At 36.8% G+C, this 20,415-nt stretch overlaps 2 protein-coding genes across 4 annotated transcripts in view; one reads left to right on the forward strand and one right to left on the reverse strand.

Annotated features, from left to right (window-relative positions):
* Positions 1-892: 892 nt before the first annotated feature.
* Positions 893-1,816, forward strand: LOC123002819 (uncharacterized). The gene has a single exon (XM_044393447.2). The coding sequence runs from the start codon at positions 893-895 to the stop codon at positions 1,814-1,816; it is 924 nt and encodes a 307-aa protein (XP_044249382.2).
* A 2,083-nt stretch (positions 1,817-3,899) lies between these two features.
* LOC138912012 (uncharacterized) overlaps positions 3,900-20,415 on the reverse strand; it is a 29,852-nt gene continuing 13,336 nt past the window's right edge. The window contains exons 2-5 of one of the 3 annotated variants that reach the window (XR_011417645.1): positions 5,495-5,628; positions 4,780-5,440; positions 4,427-4,724; positions 3,900-4,335 (exon numbers count right to left, since the gene is read on the reverse strand). Coding sequence is in view for 2 of the 3 variants with exons in the window: in XM_070211739.1 (XP_070067840.1) it covers positions 4,549-4,724; positions 4,780-5,440; positions 5,495-5,628; positions 13,524-13,578 (1,026 nt within the window). In the remaining variant the exon portion in view is untranslated. Of the gene's footprint in view, positions 4,725-4,779; positions 5,441-5,494; positions 5,629-13,523; positions 13,594-20,415 lie in introns of those variants that run through there. The other 2 variants (XM_070211739.1, XM_070211738.1) reach the window with 2 other exon arrangements.

The raw sequence follows: 20,415 nt of genomic DNA on the forward strand, positions 1-20,415 counted from the left end.
TTGATCTGCCGAAATCCGAAGCTTCCTCCAAGAGGCAAGTTATTTCTGTCTGTACGACATCCTTGGACTCCTAAGTCCAATCATTATCAGGAACAAAGTTTTTGTACAAGAACTATGGAGAAATAGTCTTGAGTGATGAGCCGCTGCCTGATGCGCTGCAAGAAAGATGACGGAAAATTGAGCCTGATTTACACATTTTAAACCAAATTGAAATTCCAAGGTTCGTCAATTCTTCGTCTAGTATGGAGTGCGAGATACACGGGTTTGCAGACGTCTCAGAGCGTGCATACAGGTGCTGTATTTATCTCCGATCGTCTCAAGAAAAACAAGCTATTTCGCATTTAGTAATCGCAAAATCAAAGGTAGCGCCTGTTCAGACTATCTGTCTACCAAAACTTGAGTTGTGCGCAGCCTTGCTTCTTTGCGAAACATGGGATAAAATCAAATATAAGTTTGAGAACATATCCAAGAAGGTTACTTTTTGGTCAGACTCGACAATTGTTTTACACTGGATTACAATGCACACATCCCAGCTTAAGTGTTTCGTAGCCAATAGGGTGTCAACGATTCAAATAAAGTCCGCGAACATCCGTTCATAGCTGAAGCTGATATTGGCAATCGATCTATACTAGTAATTCGAGACGGCGGCCGTCTAGCAAACGCCCCAATCCCGGTAGATGCAAGATTCCCATTGCTTCTTCCTAGCGATCACTTGTTCACCTATAAGTACGTTGAACATCTGTACAAAGTCAATATGCATGCAGGCCCCAAAGCGCTAATTGGATTACTAAGACTTCAAATATGGATCGCAAATGCTCGTCGCATCACCACCAAGTTGGTCAAAAATTGTGTTCATTGTTGCCATTACAAGCTCAGGCTAATGCAACAAATTATGGGATCCCTGCCAGCGGAAAGGCTGACCCAAACCAAGCCGTTTGCCATCTCAGGAGTAGATCTATGTGGACCATTTTCTACCTCCTGTCGGATTCGTGGAAAGGTTCCATATAAAACCAAGGCCGTATTCATCTGCTTTGCGCCCAAGGCAGTTCACGTTGAACTTGTATCAGACCTCTCCACTAATACCTTTGTTTTATGTTTAAAGCGCTTCGTTGGACGCAGAGGACTTCCAGAGAGCATTTGGTGCGACAACGCAACTAATTTTGTTGGGGCTCATTCCCTACTCGACGAATTCAGGAAGCAGCTCTTCAGTCAGCAGGCGCTGCAAGACCTAAAAACGTTCACCTCTTCAACAGGCGTCTCGTTTCATTTCATCCCTCCCCGTGCGCCGCACTTCGGCGGGCTCTGGGAAGCGGCGGTGAAATCGATGAAACATTTGCTGGTGAAAAACATTGGCAATTCTGGTCTTACATACGAGGAGCTGCAAACTGTTGCCATTGAGGTCGAAGCAGTCCTTAATTCGAGACCAACAGCGCCGATATCCGAGGATCCAAATGACGGAGAGGCTCTAACCCCATCGCATTTTTTGTTAGGCTCGTCTCTAAAGGCGCTTCCGGAACCATGTCTGGAGAATCGAAATCCCAACAGTCTGACTCGCTGGCATCGCGTCACATACCTCAAGCAGCAGTTTTGGGAGCTCTGGCGACGGGACTACAAATGGTTGACGCCGCAAGCCAACATAACGCCTGGACAGTTAGTGATCATCCATGATGACCACACTCCACCTCAGCAGTGGCCTCTCGGCAGAATCTTAAACACTTGTTCTGGAGCTGACGGAAAAGTCAGAGTTGTCGACATAAAGACGATGAAAAGAGTTATTCGCCGACCCATCTGCAAAATTGCGCCGCTCCCAGTTTAAGCAATCTGTTGCAAGAACCAAAGTCCTCCCAACGGGGGGAGGATGTTGGAGCACGACATGTAATTTATATTGTTAAAGAATCCTAATTCCCGAATAGTATATGGGCACTTCCAAAAAAAAGTCCACCAAGCCAAAAACCTTAAAACTTGAATAAAACATATTTCCACATGATTTTGCCCCGATATTAGTTTCTAAATAGTTGGATACTGAGCCTAACTACAAATTTGGAGTATAGTTTGATTATTTTTATGACAAACCCCACCAATATACGCAAAAATCAGTTTTTCTATTATTTTTTTCTACTATTTTTTCTACTATTTTTTTGTTATTTTTATACCCTTGCAGAGGGTATTATGATTTCAGTCAGAAGTTTGCAACGCAGTGAAGGAGACGTTTCCGACCCCATAAAGTATATATATTCTTGATCAGCATCACTAGACGAGTCGATCTAGCCATGTCCGTCTGTCCGTCTGTCCGTCTGTCTGTTTCTACGCAAACTAGTCTCTCAGTTTTTGAGCTATCGGGATGAAACTTTCCCAAAAGTCGTCTTTCCATTGCAGGTAGTATATATGTCGGAGCCGACCGGATCGGACAACTATATCTTATAGCTCCCATAGGAACAATCGGAAAAAAAAAACTTTAAAAAATTCTAACCTCGGTGTTTTTCGAAATATTACCTTCTACTTTTGGGGATGTTATTTTTTAAATATTTCTGAATTTCGAATTAATTATTTAAAAAATCGGACTACTATATCATATAGCTGCCATAGGAACGATCGGGAAATTAATGGAAAAGTAATAGGAAATAAATTCTAGCTTCTTTCGTTTTTATTGTATTATCTTCTACTCTAGGATATGAGTCTTTTTAAATATTTCCGAATTTCAATTTTAATTTGATCAAAATCGGACGACTATATCATATAGCTGCCATAGGAACGATCGTAAAATTAATGAGATTAATGAAATTAATTGAACATTTTTGCGCTTTGTTAATTAATAGGAATGATCTGCAAGGGTATTTAAGCTTCGGCTGGCCGAAGCTAGCTTCCTTTCTTGTTTGGACCTGTCTTCTGTTGTTAATTTATCCTATAGGAATGCTAATATGTGACATTTTTCTGTACTGAATGCTTCATTCACATGCTAAACTTTTAAGTGAAAAGCAAAACATCCCGCAATTGAGAGATAGAGGTAAAGAAATCCGCTTTACAAAACAGTCGGAAAAAATGTCCCGAGCGACATGTCCCGAGCGAATGTAATTGAAACTGCATAAAAAAAAACGGCAAAGAATTTTTGAGTGAAACCAAAAGCATTTCACAGCGACATGTTTGAACAACATTCTAAAAAAAATCGCATTCAAATATTCCATCAGAATTCGCTAATTTCTGGTGTTGTATGAACTTCCCCGAAATCCACTTCTATTTTTGTCCCGAGCGAATACGGCAGTTTTTTACCGATATCTTAAAAACTAAAAGTGGTACAAAATCAAGATGTTTACCAAAAATAGAGCTTGGGAAGAGTGAAAAGAAAAGCCCATAATTAAAATTAAAATCCATTGTTTTACAATTTTTTTTTCAACTTTAAAGGTGTGCAAATGTCCCGAGCGACATTTTGGAAGTGCCCATATGTAAGTAATATCCACTTTACCGTAATTAAAACGAGCTTGCACGCTTGTCACTTATATGAAACTTTGTACTCAGCAGCCAAATCAGTTCAATACAGATCGTTGGTAGACACAGAACAGTATTCTGTTTTATTACGCTTTTTGGACTCTAGTCTGCACACGGGCAGACACACATCAACGAACACCCACACTCGCATAACTAGCGAATTTTGGACCTGCACAAGGGCAGGTTGCTTCCACTATCGGGTTGCACAGGGGCAAACCCATACAAAAAGTTTTTAAAAATAAAAACCGTTTACCGTTTTTTATAATTTGCACTGCTATAGATTTTATTACGGGCTGCTGCCTGTTACAAGGGCATGCAAAAAATTTTGGTTGCTGACGGATGAGAGAAACACAAAGAACCAACCAGGAGCAAAAAAGGGGTAATCTTTGATTTTCATTTTTAGCTTGGTAACCAAATTGTATTAAGTTGAAAAAACAAAAATGCACCTTATTTTATTAAGTTATAAAAACTTACAAGTTCAACAGAAACCTATCTAAAATAATGTAGACCTCTCTTAGGTTTGAGCACATAGTAGTGACTATGATTTTAATATAGAATATTATAATTCATTAACTATCTTTAAGAAAAGTTTAAAGTTGTCCGTGTTCTTTACAATATTTATAAGAATGTAGTCCTAAATATATACACTGGGATAATACATAATTATTTAAAATTAAACGTCAAAATATTTGTATACCAATAAAAACAGCACAATATTTTACGATCGACATAAAACTTACAGCTTACCTCAAGCGCTTACGGCACAAAAAAATAAAAGATACATGTTAATCTACAATATAATCTTCTTTAGTTTGCATTTCTTCCTAGTTTTAGAATTATGTGGTTTTGTCACTAAAAAGGTAAATTAATAATTTAGGTTAATTTGCTCGTATTTTTGTCTTTTTGTAGGATTGGTTTGGTTTGCGTATGATATAGAACCTACTTATAAATGTTTACGTCCGTTATCGGATGTTGGCTTGCGTTTGAAAATTTCACTTCAATAACAGTCTTTTGATTCTTGTTTGACACATTCATTTAAGTTTGCTTTTAGCTTTACGCCAAATTCTAATTATTCTTGTGCCCGTTCTCCACCGATTTATTCTGCGTGTTTGCACACCTGTAATTCTTGGTATCGCCGAATAAATTCTGGTAATCCTGAGACTGATGCAATTGTGCCTTGTACGTATAGAGGGATTGAAGGGGCACATGCAAGAGCTCGACGATTTGCGTGAAGTCTACCGCTGTAAATATAAATAATTAATATTTTAGATAATGATTTCAGTACTAACTATTTACCATCATCTGCAGTTATATGCCCGTGTCGGATAAGAAAATCAATAACAACAGGCGCTGAAGTTGTCTTAAAATCTAAAGTGAAAACGCGCTCTACACACTCGTTGGCGGTTAGAAGCTCGAAAGCCTGCACCTCTCCGTCAGCATTTTGCGGTACAAAGTCAACCGGTAATTCTAGGTCAAATACATATTCGGTATTTGGGAAAAGTCCTTGCCGGCTTTCAAAGTAAAATGAGACGCATCCTGCTGACACCAAATTCTTGACAAGATCACATGGAATTGATGCCTCTTCAGCAGCCTCTTTAATGGCTGTCTCCTTAATGCCAAAGCCAACAGAAAGTCCACCGCCCACCATATTGTCCCATTTCCCAGGCCATGTCTCTTTTGTGTTGGATCGCTGCTGCAGCCAAATGCATAATCCAAGCGTCGGGTGCCTTACGTAACCGTTGATATCGACGCCGTACTTGCGCACTCCAAATAGCGGGGTTGCCGCTCGTTCCATTTTCAATAAAGCCATCCGTTCTGACTTTACCTCAAAGTACTCATCCCTCCATCCTTGTAATGCGGGAAATAATCCCTCGGAGCGCAGGTTACGTAAAACCTTTTCTAGTTGTTCAGTGCGTTCGTTGTAGTCCCGAAATGCTGGATTAAGCTCAACAAAGCCCTATGTTTATTAAAGTGAATTTTAATTAGGTTTCTTAGTATAGATAAGACTCACCTCTTTGGCTTGCTCACAGTCTCGGATGCAAAATACTTCAGGATACTTTACAAGATGCTTCAGAACATCTGATTTAATGAGTCCAACTTGTTGACCCTCAACCACAAATGGTCGGATGTCACATTTATGTAAACCTAAGTTTAAAAGAGAAGGAATAAATTACATTCAAGATTTTAACAGGCAACAACAACCAAAGCAGATTAATACCGATGAGTCGAGAAACAAATTTTTCAGGGCAAGGCGAATTTATTTATTTCTAGCGATCTGGCGTCGTCGATAATTTCAAGTCAACTTTCGTGTGTTACCGATCTTATGAAACGTTGTTTATGGCCGGATAAACACAGTATTTAATTTATCAGACTACCTTTCATAATTATACCCGTTACTCGTAGAGTAAAAGGGTATATTAGATTCGTGCAAAAGTATGTAACAGCTAGAAGGAAGCGTTTCCGACCCCATAAAGTATATATATTCTTGATAAGGGGCACTAGCCGAGTCGATCTAGCCATGTCCGTCTGTCCGTCTGTATGAACGCTGAGATCTCAGAAACTACAAAAGCTAGAAGGTTGAGATTTCCCACACATATTCTTTGGCTTCCTACGCAGCGCAAGTTTATTTTAGCCGAGCGCCACGCCCCCTCTAACGCCCACAATCGCCCACTAACGATTTTAAAATGGGTCCTGCGCCCACATCTTTAAAGATTTCCGAGAAGTATAAATGCAATTTTGTTGTGTATATTTATACCTATCGAAATGTAGAAGACATTTTTCAAATCGGACCATTCATTAAAAAGGTATACGCAATCAAAATTTATATATCTATCTTCCTCGCACTCCCTTTAGCTGAGTTACGATTATTAGTCGGGACACCAACCCGAGTACAGGGTTCGCTCTTTAGTTGAGTGACGGGTATTAGATAGTCGGGACACCAACCCGACTATAGCGTTCTCTGTTGTCTTAAATTAAAATCGTTATTTGCAAGGTTTCGTTAACCGTAATTATCGACACAACCAATTCGGTTATGGTTCATCCAAATTGTGTACTATTGGTTAATGGCCGCGTTTAACAGTACAAAATGATACTTGACTTCTAATGGATTTTTAAAAAACTATCAAGTTTTTCCTTCTAAACTCTTAAAATACATTAGGGCGTCGCAAAAAAAATGAATGAACATTTTTTTTTTATTAAAAAGGAAGTTGAAACAAGAGAGAACCCAATAGTCAAGAGCGCCGACTATCAGATACCCGTTACTAAGGTAAAAAAAAAGTGCAAGGGAGATGGAAACATGCATGGTGCAAAGCGAAAAACCAGCAAAACGACACATAGCGCCAAAAACTTTGAACAATTTCTTAACAAGTATACGAATATAAATAACAATATTTTACAAAAACATTTGCAAATGTAATATCCTTTCAGTTCCAGATGTCACTTTTCACTCGTGAATCACCACGTGAATCACAGAGGACAGGTAATTTGTACCTCGGGATGCACTCCTGACGCAACATAGAGAAAATTGAATTGGAGTTCCACTTTTTCACTCGGTACAACTCAAATGACATTTTTTCGAAGTCACCGGGGATATACCAAGGGCCTTATACGAATTTGTCATTTGAGATGTCACCAACCGGTGACATGTCCCGTATGATTCAACGAGGGACATTCCGAATTTGTCCGTTGGGATGTCACTTATGAAAATCCATAATCGTGACACCTTGTGTAATTTTATGGATGACTTTTTAAAAATGTCATCAGCAATTTCATTTACAATTCTTTGCGTGCATTATATAAAATAAAATAGATACAAATTTATTTTTATTTGCTCTTTATATATATATATATATTTTTGATCAACATCACTAGACGAGTCGATCTAGCCATGTCCGTCTGTCCACCCGTCTGTCTGTTTCTACGCAAACTAGTCTCTCAGTTTTGAAGCTATCGGCTTGAAACTTTCCCAAAAGTCTTCTTTCTATTGCAGGTAGTATATAAGTCGAAACCGACAACTATATCTTATAGCTCTTATAGGAAAGATCGGAAAAAAACGTTTAAAAAATTCTAGCTTCGGTGTTTTTGAAATATCACCTTCTACAAATTGTAGCTCCGCTGGTTTTTATTGTATTCTCTTCTACTCTAGCATATGATTTATTTTTATATTTGATAGTGTCAACATAATACGAAATTAAAAGTTTTTGATCTGCAAGGGTATATAAGCTTCGGCTGCACACTGGGGAAAAAGTCCGTTTTTTTTTGGCACAAACGCAAAAAATAAAAGTTACTAATTTAAAAAACAATTTTTTTTTTAATTCTAAAATGGTTAATCTTATGAGAACAATTTTTAAAAAAATTTTACGCGCCACCGATAACTTGTTGTAGCCGATCAAAGTCTATCGATTAACGTGCTTATCTCGATGAAAAAACGCGCTAATTTTACTCCAAAGTTTTCCAACGACGTACAAAGTGTTTAGAGGGCTAAAAAATAAACAAAAATATGGAAAAATTACGGCAAGGTATGCTTAAATTTTTCTCAAACAAATTTTGTTGTAACTGTTTGCATTGTCCAGTTACTTTATGTCTTGTGTATGTCTATTTGAGCCGAAAACTTAAAAAAGTGTTTGTGTTCTGTTAAGGTTTAGTTAAAAATCTACGCTGATCCACGCAAGGTTGTTATAGAAATGTATTAACAAAATGATAAAGAAACAAGTGTTATCATTGCTTTATGCGCATAAGGAGTATATATAATAATTTTCAATAATATATTATATATATATTATAATAAAACTAGAGTTTATGCCAAAAAAAACAGACTTTTTTCCCAGTGTGGGCTGGCCGAAGCTAGCTTCCTTTCTTGTTTTTGTTTTTTTTTTAATATTTATTTAAGATCGCCGTCCTCATGAATTTTTCGGGTACGTTGAATATTTGCCCAAGAATCCTAAAAGAAATAAAAGACAGATTTAAAATATGATGTAAAAATATGTTTTAAAATGTTTTTTTTTTTTTACCTTTTTAAATCAAGTAGAGACCGCAGTGAGATTCTAAGCGTTTTTAACGCTGGCCACGGGAAATGTATGCATGTACATTAGGGCGGTCCAAAAAATGAAATTCTTTTCTCACCCCTTAACATGGTATATTAAAGTATGCAAAAAATGTATGTGAAAACAAAATTTTTTTTTTCGAGATTTAGACCTTGCGAAACGTCTTCAAAGTTTTCTTTAAAATTACTCATACGACATGTATAACAGTTCGAATTTGGTCGAACAAAATCGTTCTCCCATTTCTTGTCTTGTCAAATTATGAATTTCGTTGGAATAATTGGTAAAAAAAGGAGAGCAAAACATCAACTGAATTGTTGATATCTATGCCACCTTGATCAGAAAAACTTTTTGATCGAAGGCAACAGTGCGTATGGGTGATAAACTTTGAAACCAATTCGCAGGCCCTAAAACACGATTTAAAAAAAAATTTTTTTTGGTATACCTTGAATACCACAATGCGCACCGTATAAGCGGGTGAGAGTAGGACCTTAAAATTTTCCATACAAATGTGGACCACCTTAATGTACATATTGCAAGAGTTTTTCTACCCAGAAACAATAGCAAACGGGACATAAACCTACAGGTTATTTTAATTATTATGAACTGCACATATATAAATGAATTAAAATGTTACTTTCCTGACTTTCAATGCACTGAACACTTATAAAATTTTTTAATGCGCCAATTACAAATTACACAGGCCGACAAAATGTGACATGGGTCGATGTCCAGGCCTGCCACCATTTTATTTCGATAAATTAGGCTTTTCTAAGCATAAGTTGCCACTACGCCTATAGTCCATCAGCTCTGGTATTTGCGGTATCTTTAATTTAAGAAAATCACAAAATTTCTTCGGCTTTTGGGATATATCTTCAAGAGTGGTCAACCAATTTTGGTAATCTTTTCGGAGTTAAATAGTTACATGTCTCTTTTATACGGTCGTTTTTGAAAATTCAATCTAACTCAACCACAAGAAGAGGCGGGCGCATTTAAAATTTTAAAGTCACAGCAAAGTTTCAAAATCTTCATTTGTGAACAGCGTTTAAAAATTAAATAAAAATATTTTCTTCTACGATGCATTTTTGATCCAAAGACACCTTATGTCCTTTATTTTTAGGACACTCATCAGGTTTTTGTGAATTGTTTTGGAATTTTTAAAATTGTTTTTCTTACTTCCTTCACAGTGACGATTCACAAACAGTGCCCAAACCTGTCACTATTTTAAGTAACTTATAACTATTTTTGAGCACAAGTGACCCTTGCTTTAAAAATATTTATACATGGGCGTAAGTTAAAAGCTGGAGGGGGATTACACTTCAGTCATTTCAGCCCCCAAAGATTAGTAGGCTACGCCCATGTGCTTATATTCAAAGCAAAACTACTTAGATCGTTTAGAAATATGTTATTTAAAATTGTGACAGGTTTGGGCACTGTTTGTGAATCATCACTGTGAAGAAAGGAAGAAAAACAATTTTAAAAATTCCAAAACAATTCACAAAAACCTGATGAGTGTCCTAAAAATTAGGGACATAAGGTGTCTTTGGATCAAAAATGCATTGTAGAAGAAAATATTTATACCCGTTACTCGTAGAGTAAAAGGGTATACTAGATTCGTGCAAAAGTATGTAACAGCTAGAAGGAAGCGTTTCCGACCCCATAAAGTATATATATTCTTGATCAGGGTCACTAGCCGAGTCGATCTAGCCATGTCCGTCTGTCCGTCTGTCCGTCTGTCTGTCTGTCCGTCTGTCCGTCTGTCCGTCTGTCCGTCTGTCCGTCTGTATGAACGCTGAGATCTCAGAAACTACAAAAGCTAGAAGGTTGAGATTTCCCACACATATTCTTTGGCTTCCTACGCAGCGCAAGTTTATTTTAGCCGAGCGCCACGCCCCTCTAACGCCCACAATCGCCCACTAACGATTTTAAAATGGGTCCTGCGCCCACATCTTTAAAGATTTCCGAGAAGTATAAATGCAATTTTGTTGTGTATATTTATACCTATCGAAATGTAGAAGACATTTTTCAAATCGGACCATTCATTAAAAAGTTATACGCAATCAAAAATTATATATCTATCTCCCTCGCACTCCCTTTAGCTGAGTTACGATTATTAGTCGGGACACCAACCCGACACAGCGTTCGCACTCCCTTTAGCTGAGTGACGGGTATTAGATAGTCGGGACAACAACCCGACTATAGCGTTCTCTCTTGTTTTATTTAATTTTTAAACGCTGTTCACAAATGAAGATTTTTAAACTTTGCTGTGACTTTAAAATTTTGAATGCGCCCACCTCCTCTTGTGGTTGAGTTAGATTGAATTTTCCAAAACGACTGTTTAAAAGAGACATGTAACTATTTAATTCTGAAAAGATTACTAAAATTGGTTGACCACTCTTGAAGAGATATCCCAAAAGACGAAGAAAATTTGTGATTTTCTTAAATTAAAGATACCGCAAATACCAGAGCTGATGGACTATAGGCGTAGTGGCAACATATGCTTAGAAAAGCCTCATTTATCGAAATAAAATGGTGGCAGGCCTGGACACCGACCCATATTTTAGTATAACCAACTAAATTAGTTAAATGTATTTTTGAAGTAAATTCAATTTAAGTTTATAAAACAAAATTAATTTTTTTATTTCGGATACAATCATGGTCCTACATGAATGTAGCTGCGTCACAAATGTTGGTTGCTAACTTAACATAACTTTAAAGCGAAAAAGAGAATGACGGACCGGCCAAAATTTGTCTCTGCTAGCGTCGAGTGCAGGCAAATTATAAGACAAGGAAAGAGAGCGCAATATATAAAAATCGCCTTCTCTTTCTTTCACGTCGACGCTGACGTCGACAGCGGCCGAGCGTTTTGCCTTTGGAATTGCCACCGAAATGTGATGCCAGCACTGAAGGGATCTGAGTACAATATACAATGTACGTAGAATGTATGTAGAAGTATAGAGTAGAGTACTACTCTACTCTAAGAGTAGAGTAATTGTAAATAATGTTTATTTTAGCTGGTCTATTTAACACACCACATGCAAACATACATGCCAACTTATCAATGCCGCTATGTGTGTTTTAGAGGAATTAATGCAAAAGACAAGAAGTCAATCAATCGGATTATTACTAACGGAGATACAGATTTTCAATGAGAGGGAACCTTTTTAAATTTGACGTTTTAATGCAAACTAAAGAAAACTCTAACTAAAAACTAAAAATTTGTTCGGGCAAATCCTGATACATGTATTTACTTTTCTGAATAGTACATAAACAAAAAGTTTTAGGCAAATCAAAAATGTAAAGAAATATTGTTGACCAAATCTGTTCGGTTTGTAAAATAACGGCCCATATTTGACATAGAACTGCAAGTTACCCTGCAAGCAAACGGGTAACTTCTGGAAGATAGAAACACGACAGAACACATTTTACAAAAACAAAATATACATATATCGCAAAAAAATCACTTCTTGGTCACTTCTGGACGATTAAAATACGATAGAACACATTTTACAAAAACAAAAAGGGTCACGATCGTGGAGAAGTAACTTCTAAGACACTTCTAGGCGATAGAAAGACGATAGAACACATTTTACAAAAACAAAAAGGGTTCAAATCGCGAGGAAGTAACTTCTGAGGCACTTCTGGGCGATAGAATGGCGATAGAACACATTTGACTACCTAAAAAGGGTTCACATCGCGAAGAAGTAACATTTGAGGCACTTCTGGACGATAGAATGGCGATAGATCACATTTGACTACCTAAAAAGGCTTGCGATCGCGAAGAAGTAACTTCTGAGACTCTTTTGGGCGATGAAAAGGCGATCGAACACATTTTACAAAAACAAAACCAATGGGAAAAAACATCTTCCAATTCACTTCTGGAAGTTAAATTGAAGAAAGAAAGGAATTTGGTTTTATTTTTTTGAAGTCTTTGGGGTAGAATCCGCTCTTGGCTCTCTCTTTATACCTGAAAACTACCCTTTTTCTCTTTGACCTACGCACTTTGTGTTTTGAATTCGAGCGTCAGTTCGTTTCGAGATTTCTTTGTGATTAGTGCGATTTATTCTAAATTTCTGTGTTTGTGATGAAATGCGGAGTGAACCCGTTATTTTTTAAATATTACATACCGGTGGAATATAAATAAAATACAATATTTATTTACATCAAAAATTAAAGTGATTGGAGAAATCGAGATTTATTTAATTATAAAAGGTAAATACCTCCTCCGATTTTTATATGGCACAATATTAATAATTTTTTTGTTGTTTTAAGCATTTACATAGACGGAACACGGAACTGGAATTAAATAAAATAATACAACACCATTTCCTACAAGCTTATGGACCGTGCTTACATGCCGCAATGCTTTTGTAACTATATATTTCAATAAATGTGTTGAAAGAATAAACATGAAGAATGAGCACAAAAAACATATTTTCCAATTGGGAAAGGGTCTTCTAGGTATCGTCTACAAGTGTCTTCTGAGTCACTTCCAGAAGTGACTTCGGCGACACTTCTACAAGTGACTTGCACGATATCGCATTCGGATCGCCGAAGTCACCCCCGTCGGGAAGAACTGTTCCACTACGGCGGCACTTCTAGAAGTGTCGCCTAAGTCACTTCTGGAAGTGACTTCCGCGACACTTCTAGGAGTCACTCAGAAGTGACTTCGGGAAGTGTCGCCGTAGTGGAACAGTTCTTCTTCTTCGGCGATCCGAATGCGATATCGCGGACGATCGTTTTCATCTTCTGGACGTCACTAAATAGTGACTTCCGCGATAGAAAATGCTTGCAGGGTAAAACGGCCTTTATGCCGTCATAGTTAGTTTTGATCGTGAAAAATGTCATGCGCGTTTATAAAAATTAAAACGCTTCGTGCAGATAACTATGACACGTGGAAAGTTTAAATGCGGGCATTGCTCCAGAAAAACAAACTGTGGCGCTGTGTTCCACTAAAGTGGAAGCACATCGGCTGCTGATTCCGCCATATGGAAAACGTACGATGAAATAGCGCGTGCAAATATCTTAATATCCGACAGTTCCTCAGAATTGGCATTGATCGAGGGATGTAATACGCTGTTATCTAAAACTAGACTAAAGTTTTATGACGAGTGGTCCAGTGCGAAAAGCAACTCTTCTAAAGAAGCTAATATTGCCGCGCCTGTGTGATGGCGGCAATATACGAGAGCACATAAACGTAACATTTGAAGCCGTTAAGAAATTAAGGGAAATCGGCGTAGCAATCGCAGACGACTTATCGGCCATTATTTTACTCTGACTTGCCACGCCCAGAATTCGTAAGAGTAAAAATATTACAGGAGGCCGAAGCCAGACAAAATAGGTACTTGTCAGATGAACAAAATAATAATAAATAAAATAACAAAATAATAATAATAAATAATAATAATAAATAATTGATTAAGAAGAAGAATGAAACTGCGAATAAAAAAAAGGCAGGAAATCGCGGCGTGTAAATGAAACTTTTAATAGTCATGTCTAGTTTGGATGAAAAAGATAGAATATGCCACAAAATATTGCAGGAGGAGCGTCCTTGAAGGAGCTGATATCAGCTATGTCGAAGCTGCTTGATATAAAGTTAAACAAGAGAAAACGCTATAGTCGGGTGCCCCGACTATCAGATACCCGTTACTCAGCTAAAGGAAGTGCGAAGGAGATGGAGATAAAATCTTTGATACGCCGTAACTTTTTAACGAATGGTCCGATTTAAAAAATTTCTTCTATATTTCGATAGGTATTGATAAACACCATAAAACTGCATTTTTACTTTTCCGAAATATTGAAATTTTTAAAATCGTATATAAGCGATTGTGGGCGTTAGAGGGGGCGTGGCACCCTTTTGAAACAAAATTGCGCTGCGTTCATACAGACAGACAGACGGACTGACGGACAGACAGACGGACTGACGGACAGACAGACGGACAGACGGAAATGGCTAGATCGACTCGGCTAGTGATCCTGATCAAGATAAATATATAGTTTATAGGGTCGGAAACGCTTCCTTCTACCTGTTAGATACTTTTGCACGAATCTAGTATACCCTTTTACTCTACGAGTAACGGGTATAAATACCTGCCAACTAAAACCGACGTCGAAGGGCTAAAAACCGGTTCTGAAAAGGAACAATGGTGCCATTTCGCTTCAGGTCAAACAGCTAACCGACGGCAATACGCGGCTCAAAGACGAGGTGATAAGCCTTCACGCTGATTGAGAAGCCGATGGGCGTAAAATAAATATGTTGCTAGAATAACAAAAGAAAAAAACGTAGTGGTAAAAGGCCTGAGGGTAGATAAAAACTGCAAACTGGCTTTTAAAACTCTAATTAAGAGAAATTGCAATTAAAAAATTCAAGGATTTTCGATGTGTGAAAGCTTAATGATGGGGATGGCAAAATGATGGTTTTGGTAGAATGTGAGTCCCAAGGAGAAGCGGAAAACATTTTCAAGAATGGTCATAAGTTACGTGGAAGCCAGGTCTTGACTTGACAGTAGAAAAACAAGCAAACAAAGTGGCTCTTCTAGAGCTAAAAAAGATTCTTCTGGCCATTCGCAGGGAAACAAAAGTAAAAATCCAAAACGACAGCATCAACGTAGGGGGAAATTGGATGTAATAACAACAAGGTCCTTATGTGGCAAGGAAAACCAGCTGAACCTAAACTAAAGGAATTATACGGACACAGTTTGGAAATGTCTCACATTACGTATGCGTTCTTAATCCAAAAGTCCAAGTCAAAAAACTAAATAGAAACAAAAATAAATATATTAAATGTAGTCCTATGCTAGAATGTAATAATGTTGCAGGTGTAAATGCGATTAAAGAGCCCGAAACCATAGAGAGACTGGATATCAGAATATTGTCTTATAGTCGAGTGCCTCGACTATTATATACCCGTTACTCAGCTAAACAACTTAATAGAAATATGCCTTCTTATATGTTTTTCGCCGCTCGATTTTTACCCAGGGATATCTTTCTTGAAGAGGCTTTCTAGAACTTTCAATTCTGCCTAGCACATCTTCCGTCTCTCTCTAGCGCCCATTTCAAATAATTTAAAATTTGCATTAACATATTGTGAATTAGAGTGACCACAGAAAATTTTTTCCAATGCCATTTCCTAGATGGCGCTAGGGTATATTGTATTGCGCCATCTACCGCCAGATATTGGTACTACTGGTCATAAATGGCGGAAATGTAGGCGCTGGCCAGGTTTAAGCGTTTATTGGGTACAAACCCAATTAGGGTGGGCGTGGCAATTTTTTACATGACCAATCGATAGGTATTGACGAAGCGAATACATATCAGTTACTATTTTCATAAAAGCTTCAAAACTGTGGGCGTTAAAGGGGGCTTGTGGGAGTTAGAGGCGGCGTGGCACCTTTTTGAAACAAACTTGCGCTGCGTAGGAGCTCCTAGAATATTCATGCAAAATGCAAGTCTTCTAGCTTTTATAGTTTCCGAGATCTCAGCGTTCATACGGACAGACAGACAGACAGACAGACAGACAGATAGACAGACAGACAGACGGACAGACAGACAGACAGACGGACAGACGGACATGGCTAGATCGACTCGGCTAGTGATCCTGATCAAGAATATATATACTTTATGGGGTCGGAAACGCTTCCTTCTAGCTGTTACATACTTTTGCACGAATACAATATACCCTTTTAACGGGTAACGGGTATAACTACAATAAAAATGGAGCATTTAATGTTATCAGGTTATGTTATAGATTTTTACACAAAATCAACGATAACAATTAAAATTCGTAAATAAAAAAAATGTTTCACCATACCCTACAAAAGGTTCGTCACAATACCCTACAAGGTACACTTGGAGCAAAAACGGTGTCACTCTTTCTCGTTTAATGAACTTGATAATACAGCTTGTGAATCTATTATATTTAATTCTAAACTATTCTCTTTATGTTTAAATTCATTACAACAAATTAATTAATCGAGATAATTAGAAAACTGTTTCTCTGGCAGGGTAAACTCATCTTCTTTAAAATCCACAGGAAATATCCTTCAATGCGGAATCTTTTCTCTATGACCGTTACTATATTTTGAACATCGAATTCTAATTCATCAATAATGCGTTCAAATTCATTGCTTTCAAAATAACATCTAGCCTGTTCCACCATATTAAACATTAGCTACAAAACTAAATAAATAATCTTATTTATTCTTATGTTAAGGGAATCCTTGCAGCCACTCAAATTATTCTCTGTCTCATCGAGATATTTGTTTAATTGCTCGACTTTCTCTAAGAAAGCCTGCTTTACACGAAAATAACTAATATCGGACGACATTGTGCGTTTTACAACTACAGGGGTGGTCAAAAGTATTTTCACAAATTTAAATGTTGACTATACTCATATTTTGAACTTATAATATAAACTTTTGGCACCTATAGAAAGAGCACTTCAATTCCGTTTAAATGACACAAAAATGTTCTTTACCCATTCAGACCCCTTTGTACTAATCCAACTTTATAGGATTTTTTAGAAATTTGTTATTACACTTGTGTCTAATCTTTCTTGATTTTAACAAGTGTTAATTTGTTGGCACTTTTCACAAATTTTTTCTTGTATGTCTGATTTTGGCCTCAAACACGCGTTATAAACAAAATTTTTTATTTTTAGTTTATAAAAAAAACACACACTTTTCATGTTTTATTTTTCCGATGTTATGGCCTCGGAAACGCTCAATAGGTGGCGACCTGTAGCTTTAAAAAAAAAATCAGGAAAACAGACGCTTTATATATGGGCACTTCCAAAATGTCGCTCGGGACATTTGCACACCTTTAAAGTTGAAAAAAAATTGTAACAAAATTGATTTTAATTTTAATTATGGGCATTTCCTTTCACTCTCCCCAAGCTCTATTTTTTGTAAAAATCTTGATTTTGTACCACTTTTAGTTTTTAAGATATCGGTAAAAAACTGCCGTATTCGCTTGGGACAAAAATAGAAGTGGATTTCGGGGAAGTTCATTCAACACCAGAAATTAGCGAATTCTGATAGAATATTTGAATGCGAATTTTTTTAGAATGTTGTTCAAACATGTCGCTGTGAAATGGTTTTGGTTTTACTCAAAAATTGTTTTCCGTTGTTATTTTATGCAGTTTCAAGCAAATTCGCTCGGGACATGTCGCTCGGGACATTTTTTCCGACTGTTTTGTAAAGTGGATTTCTTTACCTCTATCCCTCAATTGCTTTATGTTTTGCTTTTAAATTAATAGTTTAACATGTAAATGAAGCATTCAGTACAGAAAAATGTCACATATTAGCATTTCTATAGGATAAATTAACAACAGAAGACAGGTCCAAAAAATAACAAAAAAATTGCCAAAAACTAACTTTTGTGTATATTTTTGGGGTTTGTAATAAAAATAATCAAACTATACTACAAATTTTTAGTTTATCTCAGGATCTACCTTATTAGAAACTAATATGGCGGAAAAATCATGTGGAAATATGTTTTTTTCAAGTTTCAAGTTTTTTGGCTTGGTGGAATTTTTGCTGGAAGTGCCCATATCTTTATGCTTTTTTTTTTGTTACGATTATTAGTCGGGACACCAACCCGACACAGCGTTCGCACTCCCTTTAGCTGAGTGACGGGTATTAGATAGTCGGGACAACAACCCGACTATAGCGTTCTCTCTTGTTTTATTTAATTTTTAAACGCTGTTCACAAATGAAGATTTTTAAACTTTGCTGTGACTTTAAAATTTTGAATGCGCCCACCTCCTCTTGTGGTTGAGTTAGATTGAATTTTCCAAAACGACTGTTTAAAAGAGACATGTAACTATTTAATTCTGAAAAGATTACTAAAATTGGTTGACCACTCTTGAAGAGATATCCCAAAAGACGAAGAAAATTTGTGATTTTCTTAAATTAAAGATACCGCAAATACCAGAGCTGATGGACTATAGGCGTAGTGGCAACATATGCTTAGAAAAGCCTCATTTATCGAAATAAAATGGTGGCAGGCCTGGACACCGACCCATATTTTAGTATAACCAACTAAATTAGTTAAATGTATTTTTGAAGTAAATTCAATTTAAGTTTATAAAACAAAATTAATTTTTTTATTTCGGATACAATCATGGTCCTACATGAATGTAGCTGCGTCACAAATGTTGGTTGCTAACTTAACATAACTTTAAAGCGAAAAAGAGAATGACGGACCGGCCAAAATTTGTCTCTGCTAGCGTCGAGTGCAGGCAAATTATAAGACAAGGAAAGAGAGCGCAATATATAAAAATCGCCTTCTCTTTCTTTCACGTCGACGCTGACGTCGACAGCGGCCGAGCGTTTTGCCTTTGGAATTGCCACCGAAATGTGATGCCAGCACTGAAGGGATCTGAGTACAATATACAATGTACGTAGAATGTATGTAGAAGTATAGAGTAGAGTACTACTCTACTCTAAGAGTAGAGTAATTGTAAATAATGTTTATTTTAGCTGGTCTATTTAACACACCACATGCAAACATACATGCCAACTTATCAATGCCGCTATGTGTGTTTTAGAGGAATTAATGCAAAAGACAAGAAGTCAATCAATCGGATTATTACTAACGGAGATACAGATTTTCAATGAGAGGGAACCTTTTTAAATTTGACGTTTTAATGCAAACTAAAGAAAACTCTAACTAAAAACTAAAAATTTGTTCGGGCAAATCCTGATACATGTATTTACTTTTCTGAATAGTACATAAACAAAAAGTTTTAGGCAAATCAAAAATGTAAAGAAATATTGTTGACCAAATCTGTTCGGTTTGTAAAATAACGGCCCATATTTGACATAGAACTGCAAGTTACCCTGCAAGCAAACGGGTAACTTCTGGAAGATAGAAACACGACAGAACACATTTTACAAAAACAAAATATACATATATCGCAAAAAAATCACTTCTTGGTCACTTCTGGACGATTAAAATACGATAGAACACATTTTACAAAAACAAAAAGGGTCACGATCGTGGAGAAGTAACTTCTAAGACACTTCTAGGCGATAGAAAGACGATAGAACACATTTTACAAAAACAAAAAGGGTTCAAATCGCGAGGAAGTAACTTCTGAGGCACTTCTGGGCGATAGAATGGCGATAGAACACATTTGACTACCTAAAAAGGGTTCACATCGCGAAGAAGTAACATTTGAGGCACTTCTGGACGATAGAATGGCGATAGATCACATTTGACTACCTAAAAAGGCTTGCGATCGCGAAGAAGTAACTTCTGAGACTCTTTTGGGCGATGAAAAGGCGATCGAACACATTTTACAAAAACAAAACCAATGGGAAAAAACATCTTCCAATTCACTTCTGGAAGTTAAATTGAAGAAAGAAAGGAATTTGGTTTTATTTTTTTGAAGTCTTTGGGGTAGAATCCGCTCTTGGCTCTCTCTTTATACCTGAAAACTACCCTTTTTCTCTTTGACCTACGCACTTTGTGTTTTGAATTCGAGCGTCAGTTCGTTTCGAGATTTCTTTGTGATTAGTGCGATTTATTCTAAATTTCTGTGTTTGTGATGAAATGCGGAGTGAACCCGTTATTTTTTAAATATTACATACCGGTGGAATATAAATAAAATACAATATTTATTTACATCAAAAATTAAAGTGATTGGAGAAATCGAGATTTATTTAATTATAAAAGGTAAATACCTCCTCCGATTTTTATATGGCACAATATTAATAATTTTTTTGTTGTTTTAAGCATTTACATAGACGGAACACGGAACTGGAATTAAATAAAATAATACAACACCATTTCCTACAAGCTTATGGACCGTGCTTACATGCCGCAATGCTTTTGTAACTATATATTTCAATAAATGTGTTGAAAGAATAAACATGAAGAATGAGCACAA

The sequence above is a fragment of the Drosophila takahashii genome, chromosome 2L, assembly GCF_030179915.1.
Source record: "Drosophila takahashii strain IR98-3 E-12201 chromosome 2L, DtakHiC1v2, whole genome shotgun sequence".
NCBI lineage: Eukaryota > Metazoa > Arthropoda > Insecta > Diptera > Drosophilidae > Drosophila > Drosophila takahashii.